This window comes from Mastomys coucha, unplaced genomic scaffold, assembly GCF_008632895.1.
Source record: "Mastomys coucha isolate ucsf_1 unplaced genomic scaffold, UCSF_Mcou_1 pScaffold12, whole genome shotgun sequence".
NCBI lineage: Eukaryota > Metazoa > Chordata > Mammalia > Rodentia > Muridae > Mastomys > Mastomys coucha.
Window position 1 is genome coordinate 32,367,532 of NW_022196894.1, and position 18,363 is coordinate 32,385,894.

The 18,363-nt window shown below is 41.8% G+C and overlaps 1 protein-coding gene across 2 annotated transcripts in view; it reads left to right on the forward strand.

Moving 5' to 3' along the window:
- Ropn1 (rhophilin associated tail protein 1) overlaps positions 1–10,228 on the forward strand; it is a 35,051-nt gene extending 24,823 nt beyond the window's left edge. For both annotated transcript variants that reach the window (XM_031363761.1, XM_031363760.1), the window contains exons 5-6: positions 7,930–8,105; positions 10,033–10,228. In XM_031363761.1, the coding sequence (XP_031219621.1) occupies positions 7,930–8,105; positions 10,033–10,099 (243 nt within the window). In that variant the 3' untranslated portion in view covers positions 10,100–10,228. The remainder of the gene's footprint in view (positions 1–7,929; positions 8,106–10,032) is intronic.
- The last annotated feature ends 8,135 nt before the right edge of the window (positions 10,229–18,363 follow it).

Below are 18,363 nucleotides of genomic sequence, written 5' to 3' on the forward strand. Positions count from 1 at the left end.
GGTCAAGTAACATATAAAGGCAGGCCTATCAGAATTACACCAGACTTCTCACTAGAGACTATGAAAACAAGAAGATCCTGGGCAGATGTCATACAGACCCTAAAAGAACACAAATGCTAGTCCAGGCTACTATACTATACTACCCAGCAAAACTCTCAATTACCATAGACGGAGAAAACAAGATATTCCATGACAAAACCAAATTTACATAATATCTTTCCAAAAATCCAGCCCTACAAAGGATAATAGATGGAAAACATCAACATAAGGAGCAAAACTACACCCTAGAAGAAGCAAGAAAGTAATCTTTCAACAAATCCACACAAACCTAATTCCACCTCTTACAACAAAAACAACAGGAAGTAACAATTACTTTTTCTTAATATCTTAATATGAAAATTAACATTACTAACATATCCTAATCGATTAAAATTCAATAATATGAGGAATTAGAAATTTGTTGTCATCCAATAGTCTCTCTAATTTTGTAACTGGAGAAATAGGTCCAATATTGTACAATCTATATACACTTTCAGCTTGTTTGTTTGTGACAGTGTCTGGCTGTGTACAACATAAGGGTCTTGAAATCTTGCTTCTCCTATCTCAGCCTCTCTATTAGTAGTATTGTTTATTTCATGTCTTTACACTATATTATGGTTTTCAGAACAGCTTATATATTTCAAAAGTATTTATATACCCAAAAGAAACATAAGACGATTAACTAGGTAGGTTGCTTGTAAGAGAACAACAAAGAGTGACACTGAATATTTTGCTTGACGTTTGTAACTCTTGTATCAAGTTTGAAGAAGAGGACTTTATGAACCAAATTCTTACCCTCACCTAATGTCTGTGCCACCCTCCAAACAGAACCATTGTTCATTGAAACAGTTGGTGAATGACTTTATGGATAGACCATCGTAATACCTACACCATTTCTTAAATGAATGTAACCTGTTCTCTGTGGGCTGAGAATGAAGTCACTCACTCAAATCAAATAGCTTTGACCATAGCAGGAAGTCTGTATCCAAAAATCGAGCCTATAATTCATTTCTTGGTGCAGAACTATTAACTCTCAACTTAGTTACGATGGAGATAAAATCCTTTGGTGATGTGAGGGTCATTGAAGTACAGCCTTATTACAATGAAATCCAATGTCTAAAAATTGTTCTTATTTTGGGCTTGTACCACAGTAAGAGCCAAGATTTTAAACTCTACTAAATACAAAACAAACAAAAAGACTTTATACATTTATGTTCATTTAAGAAAATACTAGTAGTGATGTATTATTTTGAAATATACAGTTAATGTTTGGAGTTATTTAAAGTTTATATTGAGAAAAATGTATTTTCACTATTGCTGTAGACAAACATCTACATAAGACTGTTAAATTGATTGTTGTTTTATATCAAACAACTTTTATAATACTTATTTTTATTATAATATTTTATAAATTTTAAGGAATATGACAAAAAATATATTGTAGATATTGAAGGGGGTCTCTGGGAGAGTGAGGGTACAAAAGGGAAACAAGAATGTGATTTTATTCTATTTACTTAAAATAAAATTTTAAATGTTAACAAATTCAGATAAATTGAAATCATGTAACTTTTCTCATCATAATGCAATAAAAGTTAAAAAAAAAAAGAAAAGAAAAAGAAAATTGCAAATGCCATTTTCCTGCTTTGAAAAAAAAAGGATGCCAAAATCAGCTTTTATGTGCATTTAACACCGAGGTATCATCTGAGTAGACTTTCTCCTCTTAGTCAGCAGTAATGAACGAAAACGGATCAGCCATGTCTTTTGAAAGAGAGTCATTACTAATTGCTAAAGCCCTGGAATTCACATAAAAGCCTCTGCTCAGACCAATGGGAATGGAAAAGTAACTCGTATCCCACAGCGCGGCCAAAGCATGATCTTCGTCTTTCTTTTCAAATGTCTTCTGGAACATGTACTTGGCATATTTGTTTCTGTGTAAATGTAGCAGAAATATTGTAATCCAAAATTTCCCGTGGGTTTCCTCTGCAATTGGCATTGTAATCATTTCTCCAGAGAGAAGGAAAGAGGAGACTATTTGTGGTTGGGTTTTTTTTTTTTTTTCCATTCTCTTTCATAAAAACATTATACAATGTTCTCCAAGGAGGAGGGGCAAACATAGCGGGGCAAGTGAGCTGTCAGTCAGGCTGACATTTGCCAAGGGTGGGGGTTGAGGGAGCCTTAAGGATCGAAAGAAATCACAAAAAAAAATATTTACAATTTCTCACACTTTATTATTAACAGGACACTCTGAGACTCTGTCTCTGTCTCTGTCTCTGTCTCTGTCTCTGTCTCTCTCTCTCTCTGTGTGTGTGTGTGTGTGTGTGTATTTTGTAATTCACTCTATAGTTAATTCTAACCTTGATCTACCTCACCTTCAAAAGACAGAGTAGGGAAATAAGGAGATTTGATCTTAGAGCTTAGATTGGTGCAGCAAAGGAAATGACACCCAGGCAAACCCTGCTCTGGGTTTCCCTATGTTCCTTTTTCCCCCAAGGTGGCATCTGACTGTTTTAGTATCATAATGCTCCTGCTGGCTCACCTCAGGTCTCCCTGGTGCTGGCCCCTTGACGTTTTCTGTACATTGTCCTCATCTGTCTGTCCCCTGGCTTTGGTCCACTTCATAGCCTCTTACCACTGTGCAAATGTCTGAGTCATCATCTTCTTGTCCCCCATAGCTCGAAGTAGCCTGGGGTGACTTTGGAAAGCCACATTCCGACTCCTATTCTGTTTGCACATCATGTACCTAGCAGGTTTTCTCTGATGTGCCTGCCTCCCAAACTGGGAGGAAGCCATGAGGTGAGCTGTCTCCTCCTTCATCTCTTCCAAAATGAGGAATATAGACGTTTTTCCTTGCTGACAAGCAAGCAATGGCCTTTGACCATCTGGAAGAGCAGGTTTTGCTCCTGTTAGAAGAGTCTTCTAACCTCTTAGGCACATACCCACAGATCCGTGGACAATAGCTGAAAATGAAATGAAATAATTTCTCTAAGTATGCAGACATTAGAATCTAGAGGCTTGTATGATGATCACTAAACATTTAAGGTCAAACGCACATCATGGCCTGCAAGAGCTGTGCTATCAACTTACTACAGGCGAGGTGGTTTACATAACAAAACAGTGTTGTCTAACAGTTCTGGAGGCCAGATTTGAGGCTGCCTCTGTTGACTTCTGAGGAGCTCCCTTCTGTGTCAGCCTGAGTCTGTACAACTCAGGTCTCTTTGCCATACTCTGCACACGAGGTGTGCTGAATTAAGGTCAGTTCTAATCATTTCATTGCAACTTAATTAGCTTTTTACTGTGTATGGTGAGTGACATTTTGATTTGGTTTGGTTTTCTGACAGGATGACCTTGAACTGTCCATCCTCCTGCTTCAGTCTCCTGAGTGCTGCCATCGCAGGTGTGCACCACTTCATTCACTCCTATTATGCGTCTTTAAGTCAAAGTCTCAGACTCTAGGACTTAGGACTGTTGCGCCAGGAATCATTCTTGAATCCCAAAAGACCACCAAGGAGCCGATTCCAATGCAGTTGCATTAGGGTCTCTTTATTACAAGCTCGAACTTAGGTTCCATGCCAACCCTGGCAGCAGGCCAGGAAGGTGGAGCCCCAAGCCTAGTTTCAGGCAAGCATTTATAGAGGCAAGTAAGCAAGCAAGGGGGTTTCTAGCTTGGCACACATGTGATTGGGGGCCATTATGGCCTTTCACATAAATGCCTGGTGCTGGGAGCCAAACCATAAACTTAACCTCTGCTTTCCTCTTGATTGGTGGTTTTTAGGAAGCCATGGGCAGGCTTGTAACCTGGAGGTGCAGATTTGTTGGGGAGTAACCTGGAAACTGGTGCTAGGTGCCTGATTGTTAGTTAATTCAAGTTCAAGGTCAGGTTCTCTAAGATGGAGTCTGAACCCAAAAGATCTGGTCTCTCAGGACTTCAACATAAGAACTTGAGGGCAAGCCGGGCGATGGTGGCTCATGCCTTCAATCCCAGCACTTGGGAGGCAGAGGCAGGTGGATTTCTGAGTTCGAGGCCAGCCTGGTCTACAGAGTGAGTTCCAGGACAGCCAGGGCTACACAGAGAAACCCTGTCTCAAAAATCAAAAACAAACAAACAAACAAACAAACAAACAAAAAACCTTGAGGGCAGGACAGTTCATCCTATAACAGCATTCTAAGAAGAGGATAGGATAACGAAGTAGGAGGTAGAAATACTTTAGAAAAGTAGGAAATGCTGTGGGCAGAATTAGGCAGCTTAGCACACACACACACACATGCTTGCAGATATCCTCCAAACCACTCCTGTTTTGATCTTACCACATACTTAGGCCTTCCCCTCCCACCACACACACACACACACACACACACACACACACACACACTCCTATAATATTTGCTTTTCTGGAGCTCCAGAAAACGAACCTGTTACAAAACTACAAACCTTATTTATTTTTTTTTTATTTTTTACATCTCACTGCTTACCATTTTGAAACAATTGTATGTTGAAGATCCTATTTCATAAAATGTTTCTTAAATGGAAATAAAGTTTAAATATTAATTCAAAATGAATAGTAATTCATTAGGGCAAAAGACATTTAAAATCACTGCCATTCAGTAAAACAGCCTCTAGGAAGATGAACCAAATTTATTCACAATCTCTTAGGCCTCACAGTTAAAAAAAAAAAAAAAAAAAAAAAAAAAAAGGCCATGTAGACAGTCGTCATATTCAAGGAGGGGACTAATTCTTGACTGATCCCTGGAGGATGTATATAGATCTTTACATTGGTAATTCTAGCAAGCCAGCAAGATCTGTGGTGTGTGACTGTGTGTGTGTGTGTGTGTGTGTGTGTGTGTGTGTGTGTGTGTACTTGCATGCACACACACACACACAAAAATCACTTTTTCTGATGCTGTGATAAAACTCTGACCAAAGGCAATTCGGGGAGGAAAAGTTCTATATCACCTTATACTTCCATATCACAGTCTGTCATTGAGGGAAGTAAAGGAGGCGCTCAAATAGAAACCATGAAAGAATGCTGTTGACTCCGTAGCTTTTGCTAATAGCTTTCTTATACAGTCCAGGACCTCCCCACCTAAGTAAGTACAGCATCACCCACAGTGGGCTAGGCCTGCCTCCATCAGTTAGTCATAAAGGTAGACATGCCCAAAGGCCAATCTGATCTAGACCGTGTTTCTAATGAGGTTCCCCCTTCTAGGTAGCTCTAGGTTGTGTGAAGTTGACAAGAAGAACTAACCACAATAGTGATAAGTATATTAGATGACTTTACTTATGTGGATCCCCATGAGGAAACCTTTTTATCTTATGGGACTCCCAGTCTTTCTAGGGACTGTATACCTCTCTTAACTCTTCTCCCCAGTTACGGCTTGCCCCGAACATATTTTAGGGTGTGGTGTGATATATATCTAATATATATTAGATACAATAATATATGTAGATAAATTACCTCTAAACTTTAGAAGATGAGGCTGAAAGACAATAAGAAATATTTCTATTTTTTTTTCATTTACTTAACATGCATGTGTGTGTGCATGTGCAGAGTCAAAGAACAGTTTTCAGGAATTGGTTCTCTTTTAATACAGGAAAAACTGAGAATAGTAAGTTGGTGTTATGAAGGATTACTTAACTTGCTTAGGAAATACTAAGTTCCATAGAACAGAATTAGTTAAAGGAGTGCTCTGGTCCTCTTGTCAGGGAAAACATCCTTGTGCCAGGCGGCAGGCAGGGTGACCCTAGTTAACAGATGCCTGGGAGGCAGCCAGGGTGACCTTGGTTAACAGATGCCTGGGAAAAGCAGCCTGCTCTGTCTTGAGATATCTATAATAAAATTTTACATTGTAAATTTACCCATTCTTCAAAAATAACTAAAACGTGGACTATGCTTAATTACTCACAATGTAACTCGGGGTCATAAGCTGACGAAGATTTCTGGGCTCCATTCTGTGCATCAACCAAGGCTATACTTGCATTATGATTAAAAGTTGTTTCTTTTACTGATCTCTATTTCCTCTGAGTGATCTCTTATCAAGAAGGCGTGTTAATTCTGTAACCCTTTCAACAAGTGGTTCCAGAGGATAAAACTAAGGTCATCAAGCTTGTGCCCAGCATCTTTTCTCACTGAGCTATCTTACTGGTCCAAGATTGTGCTAATTTTGTAGGATGAAAAATCAGTTCTCTCGGCAACCAACAAATTGGGAAAAGATCTTTACCAATCCTATATTTGATAGAGGGCTAATATCCAATGTATACAAAGAACTCAAGAAGTAAGACTCCAGAGAACCAAATAACCCTATTAAAAATGGGGTGCAGAGCTAAACAAAGAATTCTCAACTGATGAATATCGCATGGCTGAGAAGCACTTAAAGAAATGTTCAACATCCTTAGTCATCAGGGAAATGCAAATCAAAACAACCCTGAGATTCCACCTCAAACCAGTCAGATTGGCTAAGACAAAAAACTCAGGTGACAGCAGATGCTGGAGAGGTTGTGGAGAAAGAGAAACATTACTGCATTGCTGGTGGGATTGCAAACTGGTACAACCACTCTGGAAATCAGTTTGGCAGTTCTTCTGGAAATTGGACATAATTCTACCAGAGGACCCAGCTATACCACTCCTGGGCATATACCCAGAAGATGCTCCAACATGTAATAAGGACACATGCTCCACCATGTTCATAGCAGCTTTATTTATAATAGCCAGAAACTGGAAACAACCCAGATGTCCCTCAACAGAGGAAATGGATACAGAAATTGTGGTACATCTACACAATGAAGTATTACTCAGCTATTAAAAGCAATGAATTTATGAAATTCTTAGGGAAATGGATGGATCTGGAGAATATCATCCTGAGTGAGGTAACCCAATCACAAAAGAACACACATGGTATGCACTCTCTGATAAGTGGTTATTAGCCCAGAAGTTCGGAATACAGGAAGAACAACCCACAAACCACTTGAAACTCAAGAAGAAGGAAGACCAAAATGTGAACATTTAATTCCTTCTTAAAAGGGGGAACAAAATACCCACGGAAGGAGTTGCAGAGACTCACTATGGAGTAGAGACTGAAGGAAGGGCAAGCCAGCCTAAATATAGCTATCTCCTGAGAGGCTCTGACAGTACCTGACTAATACAGATGTAGAGGCTCACAGCCATCCATTGAACTGAGTACAGGGTCCCCAATGAAGGAGTTAGAGAAAGTACCAAAGGAGCTGAAGGGTTTGCAGCCCCTTAGGATGAACAACAATATGAACTAACTAGTACCATCAGAGCTCCCAGGGTCTCAACCACCAACCAAGGAGTACACATGGTGGGACTGATTGTTCTGGCAGCATGTGTATAGTAGAGGATTGCAAAGTCGATCATCAATGGGAGGAGAGGCCCTTGGCCCTGTGAAGGATCTGTGCCCCAGTGTAGGGGAATATCAGGGCCAATAAGTGGGAGAGGGTGGGGTGGCAGGCATGGGGAGGGGGAAGGAACAGGGGTTTGTTCTTGTTGTTCTTTTTTGTTTTGTTTTGTTTTGTTTTTTGAGGGAAAACTGGGAAAGGAGAAATCATATGACATGTAAATAAAGAAAATATCAAAAAAAAAAAGAAAAAAGAAAAATCAGTTCTCCTTTGAAGAGGTTACTCTAATTAAACTTAACAAATATCTTAACATATTTAACAGTTTATAAATTGTATTTCAGCCGGAAAAGAAGGGGAAGATATAGTTGGCCAGTATGTTTAGAATGAATTGATTGACGTATGTTAAGCTCTCTAGGCTTTTGGTCCATCCTCTCTTTCTCTTAACTAAGTGATAACTTTGTTTTCTTTCTCTAAACTGATCTCAGTGAATCTAGCCTGGAAGAGTGACTCTCTCCTTCTTCTGTCTTATGGTTTTCTAGACTATTGCTAAAACTCTCAAGATAGTGTGTGAAGTTTTATCCTGTGACCATGATGGAGGACCACCCCGGATTCCTTTCAGCACCTTCCAGTTTCTGTACACGTATATTGCTGAAGTGGATGGGGAAATCTCTTCATCCCATGTTACCAGGATGTTAAACTACATTGAACAAGAAGTGTGAGTAACCTCTCGGATGGAAAGCAATGATGCACTGGGCTGTGGATCTAGGTGGTCAAGAAAGCAATGGTGCACTGGGCTGTGGATCTAGGTTGTTAAGAAAGCACAGGTGCACAGGGATGTGGATCTAGGAGGTCAAGAAAGCAAGGGTGCGCTGGGCTGTGGATCTAGGAGGTCAAGAAAGCAAGGGTGTGCTGGGCTGTGGATCTAGGTGGTCCAAAGTGAGGTTGCTGCTGACAGTCCCTGTCAGACAATAGTTTCATTTGCAATTTTTAATTCTATAATGGTGTAAAAGCATTTGGGTTCAGTAGAAGCTAAATTTCACATTTTTTGAACTTTGATATAATTTCCTGGGCTAGCAATATTTGCAATGTAGTAACCTTCCCTGATGCTGACAGATGCTGAATATCAGAGTGCAACCAGCTTATTCATCACTAGGGATGCAGTACTCTACAGTGTATTGTGTGGTTGATGCTGGCACGGCCCAAATAGGTTGATTGTATTAAGCACATTGTTGACAGGAATTTTCTTTACAAAAAAAAAATTCTTTAAAGATTTATTATTTTTTAACGATGAGGTGGATAATGCACTCATGAGTGCAGGTGCCCTTGGAGGCCAAAGATGTCAGATCCCCTGAACTGGAGTTACAGGTAGTTATGAGCCAACCAATATGGGTGTTAGGAACTGAACCCAGATCCTCTGCAAGAGCAGTGTGCACCCTCAATCCCCACCCCACTAGAGCCATCTCTTCAGTTCCTTGACATGGTATTTTTCATTTACTGTGGAGAGTCAAGAACTTGCTCTCCATTCTAAGTCAAGGAGTATCTGCATATGATTCTGTTCTGAGGGGTATGAAATCCTGATTTGAAAAAGAAGGAGCAGTACTGGAAAGAAATCCTTGTGAGCCTTCGGAGCTTCACAGTTAGAAACAGCATCTGAGAGTCTGTTAGAAATGCAGGATCCAAGGCTCCCCGTGCATTTGTAGAATAAGAAATTCTGGGACAAGGCCCAGGAATTTGTCTTAATAAACCTGCCAGGTACCCCTGGGTTAGCTTAAGTTACAGAGAAAGAAGAGGTGGAGGCAGAGGGAGACAGAGTAGAAAGCCAAGGAGGAAGAGGAGAGGGAGTGGGAACAAGAAAGAGAGGGAAGCAGGAGACTGGGCAGTCAAGAGTCAAGAAAAAGGGCTAGCAAGATGACTCTGCTAAGGCTGGAGAGATGGCTCAGTGGTTAAGAGCACTGACTACTCCTCCCGAAGTCCCGAGTTTAATTCCCAGCAACCACATGGTGGCTCACAACCATCCGTAATGGGATCTGATGCCCTCGTCTGGTATGTCTGAAGACAGCTACAGTGTACTTACATATAATTAATAAATAAGTCTTTAAAAAAAAAAAGATGACTGCTAGTAAAGGTGCTTGCTGGTCAAGCCTGGTGACCTGAGTTTAATCTTGGAACTCAAGTGTTGTAGTGACTTTTCTATTGCTGCGAAGGGACATCATGACCAAGGCAACTTATAGAAGAGTTGTTCATTAAGGTCTTTCTTACAGTTCCATCATCACCATGACAGAGAGACCATGGCCACAGGCATGTCACATGATGCACTCCTTCTAGCAAGGCAGTACATTCTAAACCTCCCTAAACAATTCTACCAACTGAGGACCAAATGCTCAAATATATGAGTCTATAGGGACCATTCTCACTCAAACCACCAGGATAGACAGAACCATCTCCAAAAAGTTGTCCTCTGACCTGCACACATACATTACGCACACACTACAGCAACTTTTTTTTTTATTTAAAAAAATGTTTCTTTGGGATAGGAGGAGTGAAACTATATATGGTGTGATACACACATATATAAATATATAATGTATATTTTAAATTGATTGCTGAACAAACTAATTCTAGATATCTGTTTTTCCAAACAGAATTGGTCCTGATGGCTTAATCAAGGTGAATGACTTTACTCAAAACCCTAGGGTTCGGCTGGAATAAAAGCACAATTTTGGCAGTTTTAAAGGAAGATACAGAGGTGGCTGTACTTCAGAATAGCTGAACTCCATGCACCATCTAAAGTCAATTTTCTTTTACAACTGGTACAACTAATAAACAATTAGCCAGAAACGTGTGGAATTCGTATGTAAAACAGTTGGGACAAGACACTTGCATATGGTGCAAAAGTGGCTGGCAAAGCTTGGCTACAAAACACACAACTGGAGTCAAAGCCAGAATGGATTTAAAAGGCAAAATGCCAACTGCCACGTGATGATGCTTGGTGATAGCTGACTGTGGTTTACACAAGGACCACGGCCCTCGGGCTTTTTTACTCATTGCCTCTACCATGTTCATTGTGTGTCCATTCACTTATTTATTGTCAACTTTTATTGAGGTATAAGATGGTCTGATCTAAGTCAAAACACCAAACTAAATTTGACTCTCAGATAAATAATACAAATCCAAATGATTGCTTAGTTGATTTTGTTAAACTAGGCAATCCTAGGTGGAAACTAGGGGGCTTCCAGGCATTTGGAGCCGAATCATATCTGAGTTCTTCTCTTAGAAAGCTCCAGGCTAACACTAGGGCATGAATGTAAGTTGCTTTAAGGAACCCTGAGGAGAACTAACAGGATGTTTCAGAAAGTTATTATTTCAAAAGTTCCATTTCAATGGATTCTTGTAAAACACTATGCATGTCATATGTCCCTTCAGTGAACATCCCTTCCCTACATGAGAACAAACATGACACACTTAAGGGATTTTCTTTATAGAAGGAAATAATTGTGTGTGTGTGTGTGTGCCTGTGTGTGTGCATGTGTGCATGCGTATAGGCCAGAGCACGTTCCAACAGTTTCTTCCTCCATCTCTCTCCAGCTCTTTATTTGCTTTGTGTCTGCCGCTTTCCCTTTTTTGTTTTAAGGTAGGGGTCTCATTTTGTCTTACTGACCCACCAGGAACACTATGTAGACTACACTAACTTGAACTTACACAGAAACTCCTGCTTCCTGAGCGCAGGAACCTTCAAGCATCTACCTGTTTCTGCCCAATCCCCACCCTCTCTTTGCCCACCCCATCCCAAAATTGTGGCCAGCTTTTAAAGATAGAGTATTTTTATTAGAGAATCTCATATCGTGTATTTTGATCATAACCATCCCCCTGTTCCTTTCAGATTCATCTCCAGTCTCCCTACCCATCCCAGTTTGGTGTCCTTTGCTTGCTTGCTTGTTGTTGTTGTTTGTTGTTGTTTTGTATTTTTCAAGACAGGGTTTCTCTGTGTAGCCCTGGTTGTTCTGGAACTCTGTCAACCAGGCTGGCCTCGATCTCAGAAATCTGCCTGCCTCTGCTGGGATTAAAGGTGTGTGCCACCACTGCCCGGCTACTTACTTGGTTTTAAACCAGAGTACAAACTGTGCTAGACCTGGGGTTCTCAGGATCTAAACACAGATTTGCAGCCTCACATAGCAGGTGCTTCACCCACTGACTTATTTCCTTAGCCTCCTGAGTATTGTTCTCAAGATCAAGTAAGCCATGTTAGTTTGTATCCATATACATCTCTACATAAACTAGGGAGAAATGTATCTGTTAGTGTCCAATGTAAAGGAATGTGGTAGTGCAAAGTCCTTAGGGATCCTTAGTTTCTCCCCGAGCAGAATTGCTCATCTGTATACGTGTAGGGGCTGGGAAGACAGTGGGCACATGTCTAAGCCTGCTTGCCTTCCTGACCAAAACTCAAGGAACTGTTTTGTTCGGGCCCTTATACACTTGGGGAAACAGATTGAAAACAGAAACTGAGTCTCCATAGCCTTGAGCATGATCCTGGAATTAAGTCTGAAATTCCACCCATTAAAGTGTGTGTATTAGTATATAGATAGGAAGTTACTGAAGGCACTGTTGGCATCAGTTGAGAGAAAGTGATTGGCAACATCATGTTGCAATGTTGCTCTTAAAAAAAAAAATCGTGTGCACAGCCAAACAGTGGATGAAGCCTGGGAATTCTTAGGGAATAAGAAGAAGGATTTGAGCCCCCAAGGGGATAGGAACTCCACAGGAAAACCTACAGAGTCAACTAACCTGGACCCTTGGGGCTCTCAGAAACTGAACCACCAACCAAAGAACATACAGGGGCTGGACCTAGGTCTCCCCTCACATATGTAGCAGATGTGTAGCTAGGTCTTCATGTGGGTCCTGAACAACTGGAGCCATGGGGTGGGGGTGGGAGGTTCCCCGGGGTGGGGAGCTATCCCAAAAATTGTTGCCTGTATGTGGGATTTGTTGTTCTACCTGGGCTGTCTTGTCTGGCCTTAGTGGGAGAGGAAGCACCTAGCCTTACAGAGACTTGAAGTGCCAGGGTGGGGGAAATGCCCTCCCCGGGGGGAGGGGCACCCACTCAGAGGAGAAGGGGAGAGCAGAAGGGGGAGAATTATGGGAGGGGATGACTGGGAAGGGAGCAGTGAGCTGGATGTAAAGTAAATAATTAAAAAATAAAATTAAAAAGTGTGTGTGTGTGTGTGTGTCAGGGACTAGCTGAGGTGTCCGTCCTGCCTTATACCCCAGGAAAGGTGAATCTTAGTTCACAGAATCTATTCACAGTCTCCAGTTGGTGGTCCTGTTTGGGGAAATGGGAAGGGGTGCAACTTTGCTGGAAGGACATCCGTGGGGACCAGCTTCCTTAAGTTGCTTTTGGCCACAGTGTTTTATTATAGCAACAGGAAAGTGACTAATACATATGGCATAACTCTGGAGGCCAGAGCTGTATTGCCCCTTGGGGTTTTGTTACAATCTGAGGGTCTTGATGAGGTTTGCTTTCCCTGCCAGTTAAATAAAAAGCAAGAAAGTGTCAAGGGCAGCAAAGAAATCTCCAACACTACAATTAACAGAATCAACATTGAAAAGCTTCTCCAAAGGGGGAAGGCAGACTTGGAAGGCAGATTCAGGAAACGGAAGCCCAGCTTCTCCCTAAGGGCTGCAGTTTTGTTTTCGTTGTTGTTGTTTTGTTTTTACTTGGTTTTGGCTTTATTCTGAAGTCTTTGAAGGGTCTTCCTCTGCTAGCTTAAAGTTGGTCAGCTGGAAGAAAACTAGGATGGCTGATTGGCTGTTATATCCTGATCCCACCTTGAACTTGAGTCAGTCCATCTGCAAGGTCCCTATTGGCCAGAGAAGATGCCCACAAGGCCTTTGTCTCAGCTCCCAGGGTGAGGCAGAAGCCACCCATTTCAGAACTTGGTCTTTCTCAGTCATGGCCCCTGTCCTTGCTGGCCTGTCAGGGAATACGTCTTAACTCCTGGCCCCTCCGTTTGAAATGGGGGTCTCTTGTTTGTTGCCAGGCTACCTGGCCCACAAGATTTTCTTGGCATGTCCATTTGTAAACACCAGGACTACAAATGTATGCGGCCTCATTTAGCTTTATGTGGATTCTAGGTATCCTTATTCAGGCCGTCCCCTTTGTGAGGCACAAAGGGGACGTTTGGTTTACCCACGGAGCTGTCTCCCTAGTGCTAGTTGTTCAATTCCTCAGATAACATTTGGGATCTACCATTTCTCTCCTAGTCTCTACACTATTTTGCTAAACCAACAATACTCATCAGAATCATGTCCTCCAACAAATCTGAATCAGTCACCTTTAGCATTCACCCTAAGGGGCAATACGGCTCTGGCCTCCAGAGCTGTGCCATATGTATTAGTCACTTTCCTGTTGCTATAATAAAACACGGTGGCCAAAAGCAATTTAAGGAAGCTGGTCCCCACAGATGTCCTTCCAGCAAAGTTGCACCCCTTCTCATTTCCCCAAACAGGACCACCAACTGGGGACTGTGAACAGATTCTGTGAACTAAGATTCACCTTTCCTCCTCCAAACTGCTTATCTTGAGTATTGGGACACAATGACATTTGAATACAATAATAATAACCAATATTTTATTCAGCATTTACCACATACAAAAGCCTATAGGAAACACTTTTAAGAACAGTCTCAAATTTTTCTTTGAGTTGAACTGTATGAACTCGGTGTCATTATCCAATGTCATAGATAAACTGTCTTAGAACAGGGAGGTTTTTTAAGGTCACTGAAAAAAATGATTTGAGTCCGCATCCATGTGACTGTGCTGTCTTGCTCATATGCTCAGTAACGGGCCACATATAGGACACCCTACCCCTAGAAAGGATTCCAAAATTCCCCTGGGTTTACTTAAGGGCAAAGTAGTGTATAAGGGAGACAATCCTAGGAAGTATGAGGAGACAGAGTAAGACAGTTGTGAAAAGAAAAGGTGTGATATAGCGGATTAGCCTTGGACCAGCTCTGCTGGGGACTTCTAGGAGACAGTGTAGAACATATGCAGATTCACTAGTCTTCCGCTTGAAGAGGCTCTTTGCCCATCATTGTTAAGGGCAGCTTCCTCACCGACCTTCTGTTATTATCTAAAGTAGTGGTTCTCAATCTTCCCAATGCCATGACCTTTTCATACACTTTCTCACGTTGTGGTGACCCCAACTATAAAGTTATTGTCATTGCTACTTCATAACTGTAATTTACTATTATAAATCATAATGTAATTGCCTTATATGCAGATATCTGCTGTGTGATCCCTCCCCCAATGGGGCCATAACCCATGGGTTGAGAACCATTGGTGTGAAAGTTTAACTTTTTCCATGGTCTTTTGTTCAGGCTTGTTCCTTTTGTGACAGAAAACAGCTTTCAGCTCTCAAGCAGGAAGCCACAGGTATACACAAGCAGCCACCGGGATCTACACTAGGCTTTTTACAGAGACTTTAATGGAGTTTTAATATTTGATTACTATTGCTGCTTCTCCATGGGACTGACACAAGTCCCTGGAGGTTGACTGCTGGGCAAGGTGTGACTGACAAGGAGCTGCATTAAAATTCACACAGGACCCCACCACACTCCACCTGAACTGCTTGTGTTGAGATTATTGCAAGGAAACTCTTGATCCTTGCTGCCAATGACCTTGTCAGACTCGTCCCTCTGGCCCCTTCCACACTCAGCAAGTTCTGAATCCTAGCATGACCCCAGCCAAGCTGCCAAATGAAGATCCTCAGAGCAGATGGTGTGTGCTTCTCCCTTAAAAAAGAAAAAAAAAAAAATTCAGGAAGCAATAAACTCAGGATTTTATAAAGAAAAAAGAAGTGGGTTCCTTTTTTCCCCCTCTAAATTAAGCTATTTTGATTACAGTGAAGGCTGCAGATACATTTAAAGCTTCGGTGGAAAATGCAAAAAAAGTGGCTTAATTCTGTTTCACTGTGTTTCATGCCCTGCCATCTCCTCAATGCTGTTCGATTGAGGGATTCTCCCCTTACCACCCCTCATTAGCTAATAACTCTCGGATCACCTTGTTAAGCAACAGGAGCTGAACTCTTGAACCTGCAGAGCAGGTTTTGAACTAAGAAGAATCTTAACCTGAAATTCTTGGAGTGGCTATGCCTCTGATGATATTCTGTGCAAATCTGTTGCAGAAAATGTACACATTAGCATTTTTTTTTCCTGAGGGAAAGAAAAACTTACAAAGCTTTTAGTGAGTCTTAAAGTTGTAAAGGTCAAAAAAAAAAAAAAAAAAAAAAACTTTGGGTTGGAAATGGTTCCAGAAAGCACCAAATGCCTTGGGGAAAGGCAACAGAATTATTCTCAAGTCTTTCCAAGCCCAACTGAGTCACCATGCACCCAGCAAGTGACATTATGCACAGCTTTTTGCTTTTGATCCTTATATCTGGCTTTAAACCTGTGTTTTAAATTCAGACCTTCATATACATGCAACTTTAGTTTTCTCTTGGAACATGGTCAAACATGAACAGAAACTTATGCCCTTCAGAGATCAATTACTTGGGAAGTCATTGGTCCAATCAGCTGAGTTGTAAAAAGACTGAATAGAAAAGGGAGAGCCATACACTCAAATTAATGGAGGAACTAACACTTCCATGCCAGGCTCCCAGAACTGGCTCTGGGTGGCCCTGAATCTTGAGCATTCAGGTTGCTGGCAGCCCCAGATTCTCATAGGCATACCCCCAAAATAATTGGCTGAACTTACCTACTTGAATGATTTTTAAATTCCTTCCACATGCAAGGCATTTCACTAGACAAATGAGATTTTCACTGAATAAGGCAAAGTCTCTGCATTTACAGATAGGAAATCCTGTTTGAGGATGAAGACATATAGCTAACCATAAGAGTATGACGATGGGGCTAGAGAGATTGATCAGCTGTTAAAGGCTAGGCTCACAACCAAAAATGTAAGATTATGACAATGAGAATTGGTGTTGCTCCGTTTTAGTCTGGGGGTACACAACCTCGTATTCAGGAGCAGGATAGAGATGGAAGGACAGCTTCTCTTGAGCTAACCTGAGAGCAAACTGAGAAGCTTTCAGTGGAATGAGATGTCTCTGCCCACATCTTCACCGAGTTCCTGATTCACACACCTACCAGTCCCTGACCCAGTCCACTGTGGAACCACTCCAAGGTTCTGCATAATTCAACATGCCCCTAGGACATCCTGTTTGTCATTCTTCCACAACAAAATGTTTGGGGGCAGGGACAATGAGCCTATAAGCTTCCCTATTGTCAATTGCCCCCTATTGTCAATTGTCCCTGAATAAAATGCACAAAACAGGAGCAATGAAAATATCCACCCCTTGATTTCCCCAACCTATCCTCAAGTTCTGACCATTTAACCTCCTATGCTCTTTCAAATGTATCCTTTTCATCCTTCCCTGTTAGACCTCTTCCCCCATCCTTCCCAATGCCCTCATACTGAACATAGACTTTCATCAGTCTTTTCTGAATAGGAACAGAAGATATCCCAGTTTTTAAATAGAAGAAGCTTTACTGAGCCATGGGCAAAGGGAGCCATAAAGGAATGTTGAGGAAACACAAGGAACTAGCAAACCATTAACACCCTTACAACCAAAATAATACTGTATTCGAGTCTGGCGAGAACTGGAACCCAGGAACTCGGAAGGAACAATACACCTTAACCTCACTTCTTTCCTGTCTTCCACTGGTTATTCTTGTTGACTAAACAACACCTGAAGCTGGAGGATGACACTGAGTGATATCATCCTTATGGGTTGGTCTCTGAGGCAAGAGACAAGAAGGGCAGAAATTGGAGGTGGGGGAAGGACTCACATCCATGCTTGCCTCTCCCCACCCCCGCCCCCAATGCTACATACACCACAGAGATTGAGGTATGAAATAGTTTAAGCTTTGAAGGACATGGAGTCTCTTTGACTGCTCAGCTCATCGGCGGTAGCAGGAAAGCAACTGTAGGTGATTGGAAAATCGATCCTGACTGCTCCGGCACTGGATGATGCCTGCCAACACTGAGCATGCGCTTTTCCTGCCCCCTCTACTCAGCCGCCCACACTGAGCACCTCTGGGAGAACTCCCTCACTGATACCCCCAAGTGATGCTTCACAAGTGTCTAGGTATTTATTGCATCAGAATGACGCAATTATCCCATGTATGACTCCAAACTCACTTATCCATTTCCCCAAATCTGCACACAGCCTTTCCCTGTTCCCTAACTAGAATTAGTTGGGGATTTCAGAATTTCAACCTTCAGAATTTGGGTCTTTGGGGTTGTGTCTTTCAAACCTAGCCCCATGCCCCACTCCGCCAAAAAAAGAAACAGACAAACAAACAAACAAAAAACAAGCAAGTGACAGGATTCAGCTAGGTGCTGCAGACTGGAGACTCCTATATCATCACACTGTCCCTGTCATCTTAGTGAACTTCATTCAGTTTAAAGCATCCTGCAGAAACCTTTACCTGTCATCTTTGCCTTTGGAGTACTAAACTGAATCCTTAAGGGATGAGGACTTCACAGTCTGATCCTTAACATCTTCCGTCTTTGTGTCTACATTCAGCCACAGTCTAGTCTCTTTCACTCAACATTATGCAATCTGTATGTTTAGAATACCCCTTTGTTTTGACCTGCCAGTGTAGTAGCTAGGAATCATTCGTAAACCCTGAAAGACCAATCAGGAGCTGATCCAATGCAACCACACGAGGATCTCTATTCACAAGCTCAAGCTTGGGACTGGACTCACTGCTGACTCATAGGACAGTTCTGGTGGAGAAAAACACACAAGGGCAAGGTTTTATAGAAAATGGCAAGTGAGGGGTGAGTGTTTCTAGCTTAGCAAGGGGCAGGGGCTACTGTGGACTTTGGCTTCATTGGCTGGTGCTGGGAGCCAAGCCATAAACTTAACTTCTGCTTTTCTCACTGGTGATTGTTAGGCAGGGTTGGGCTTGTAA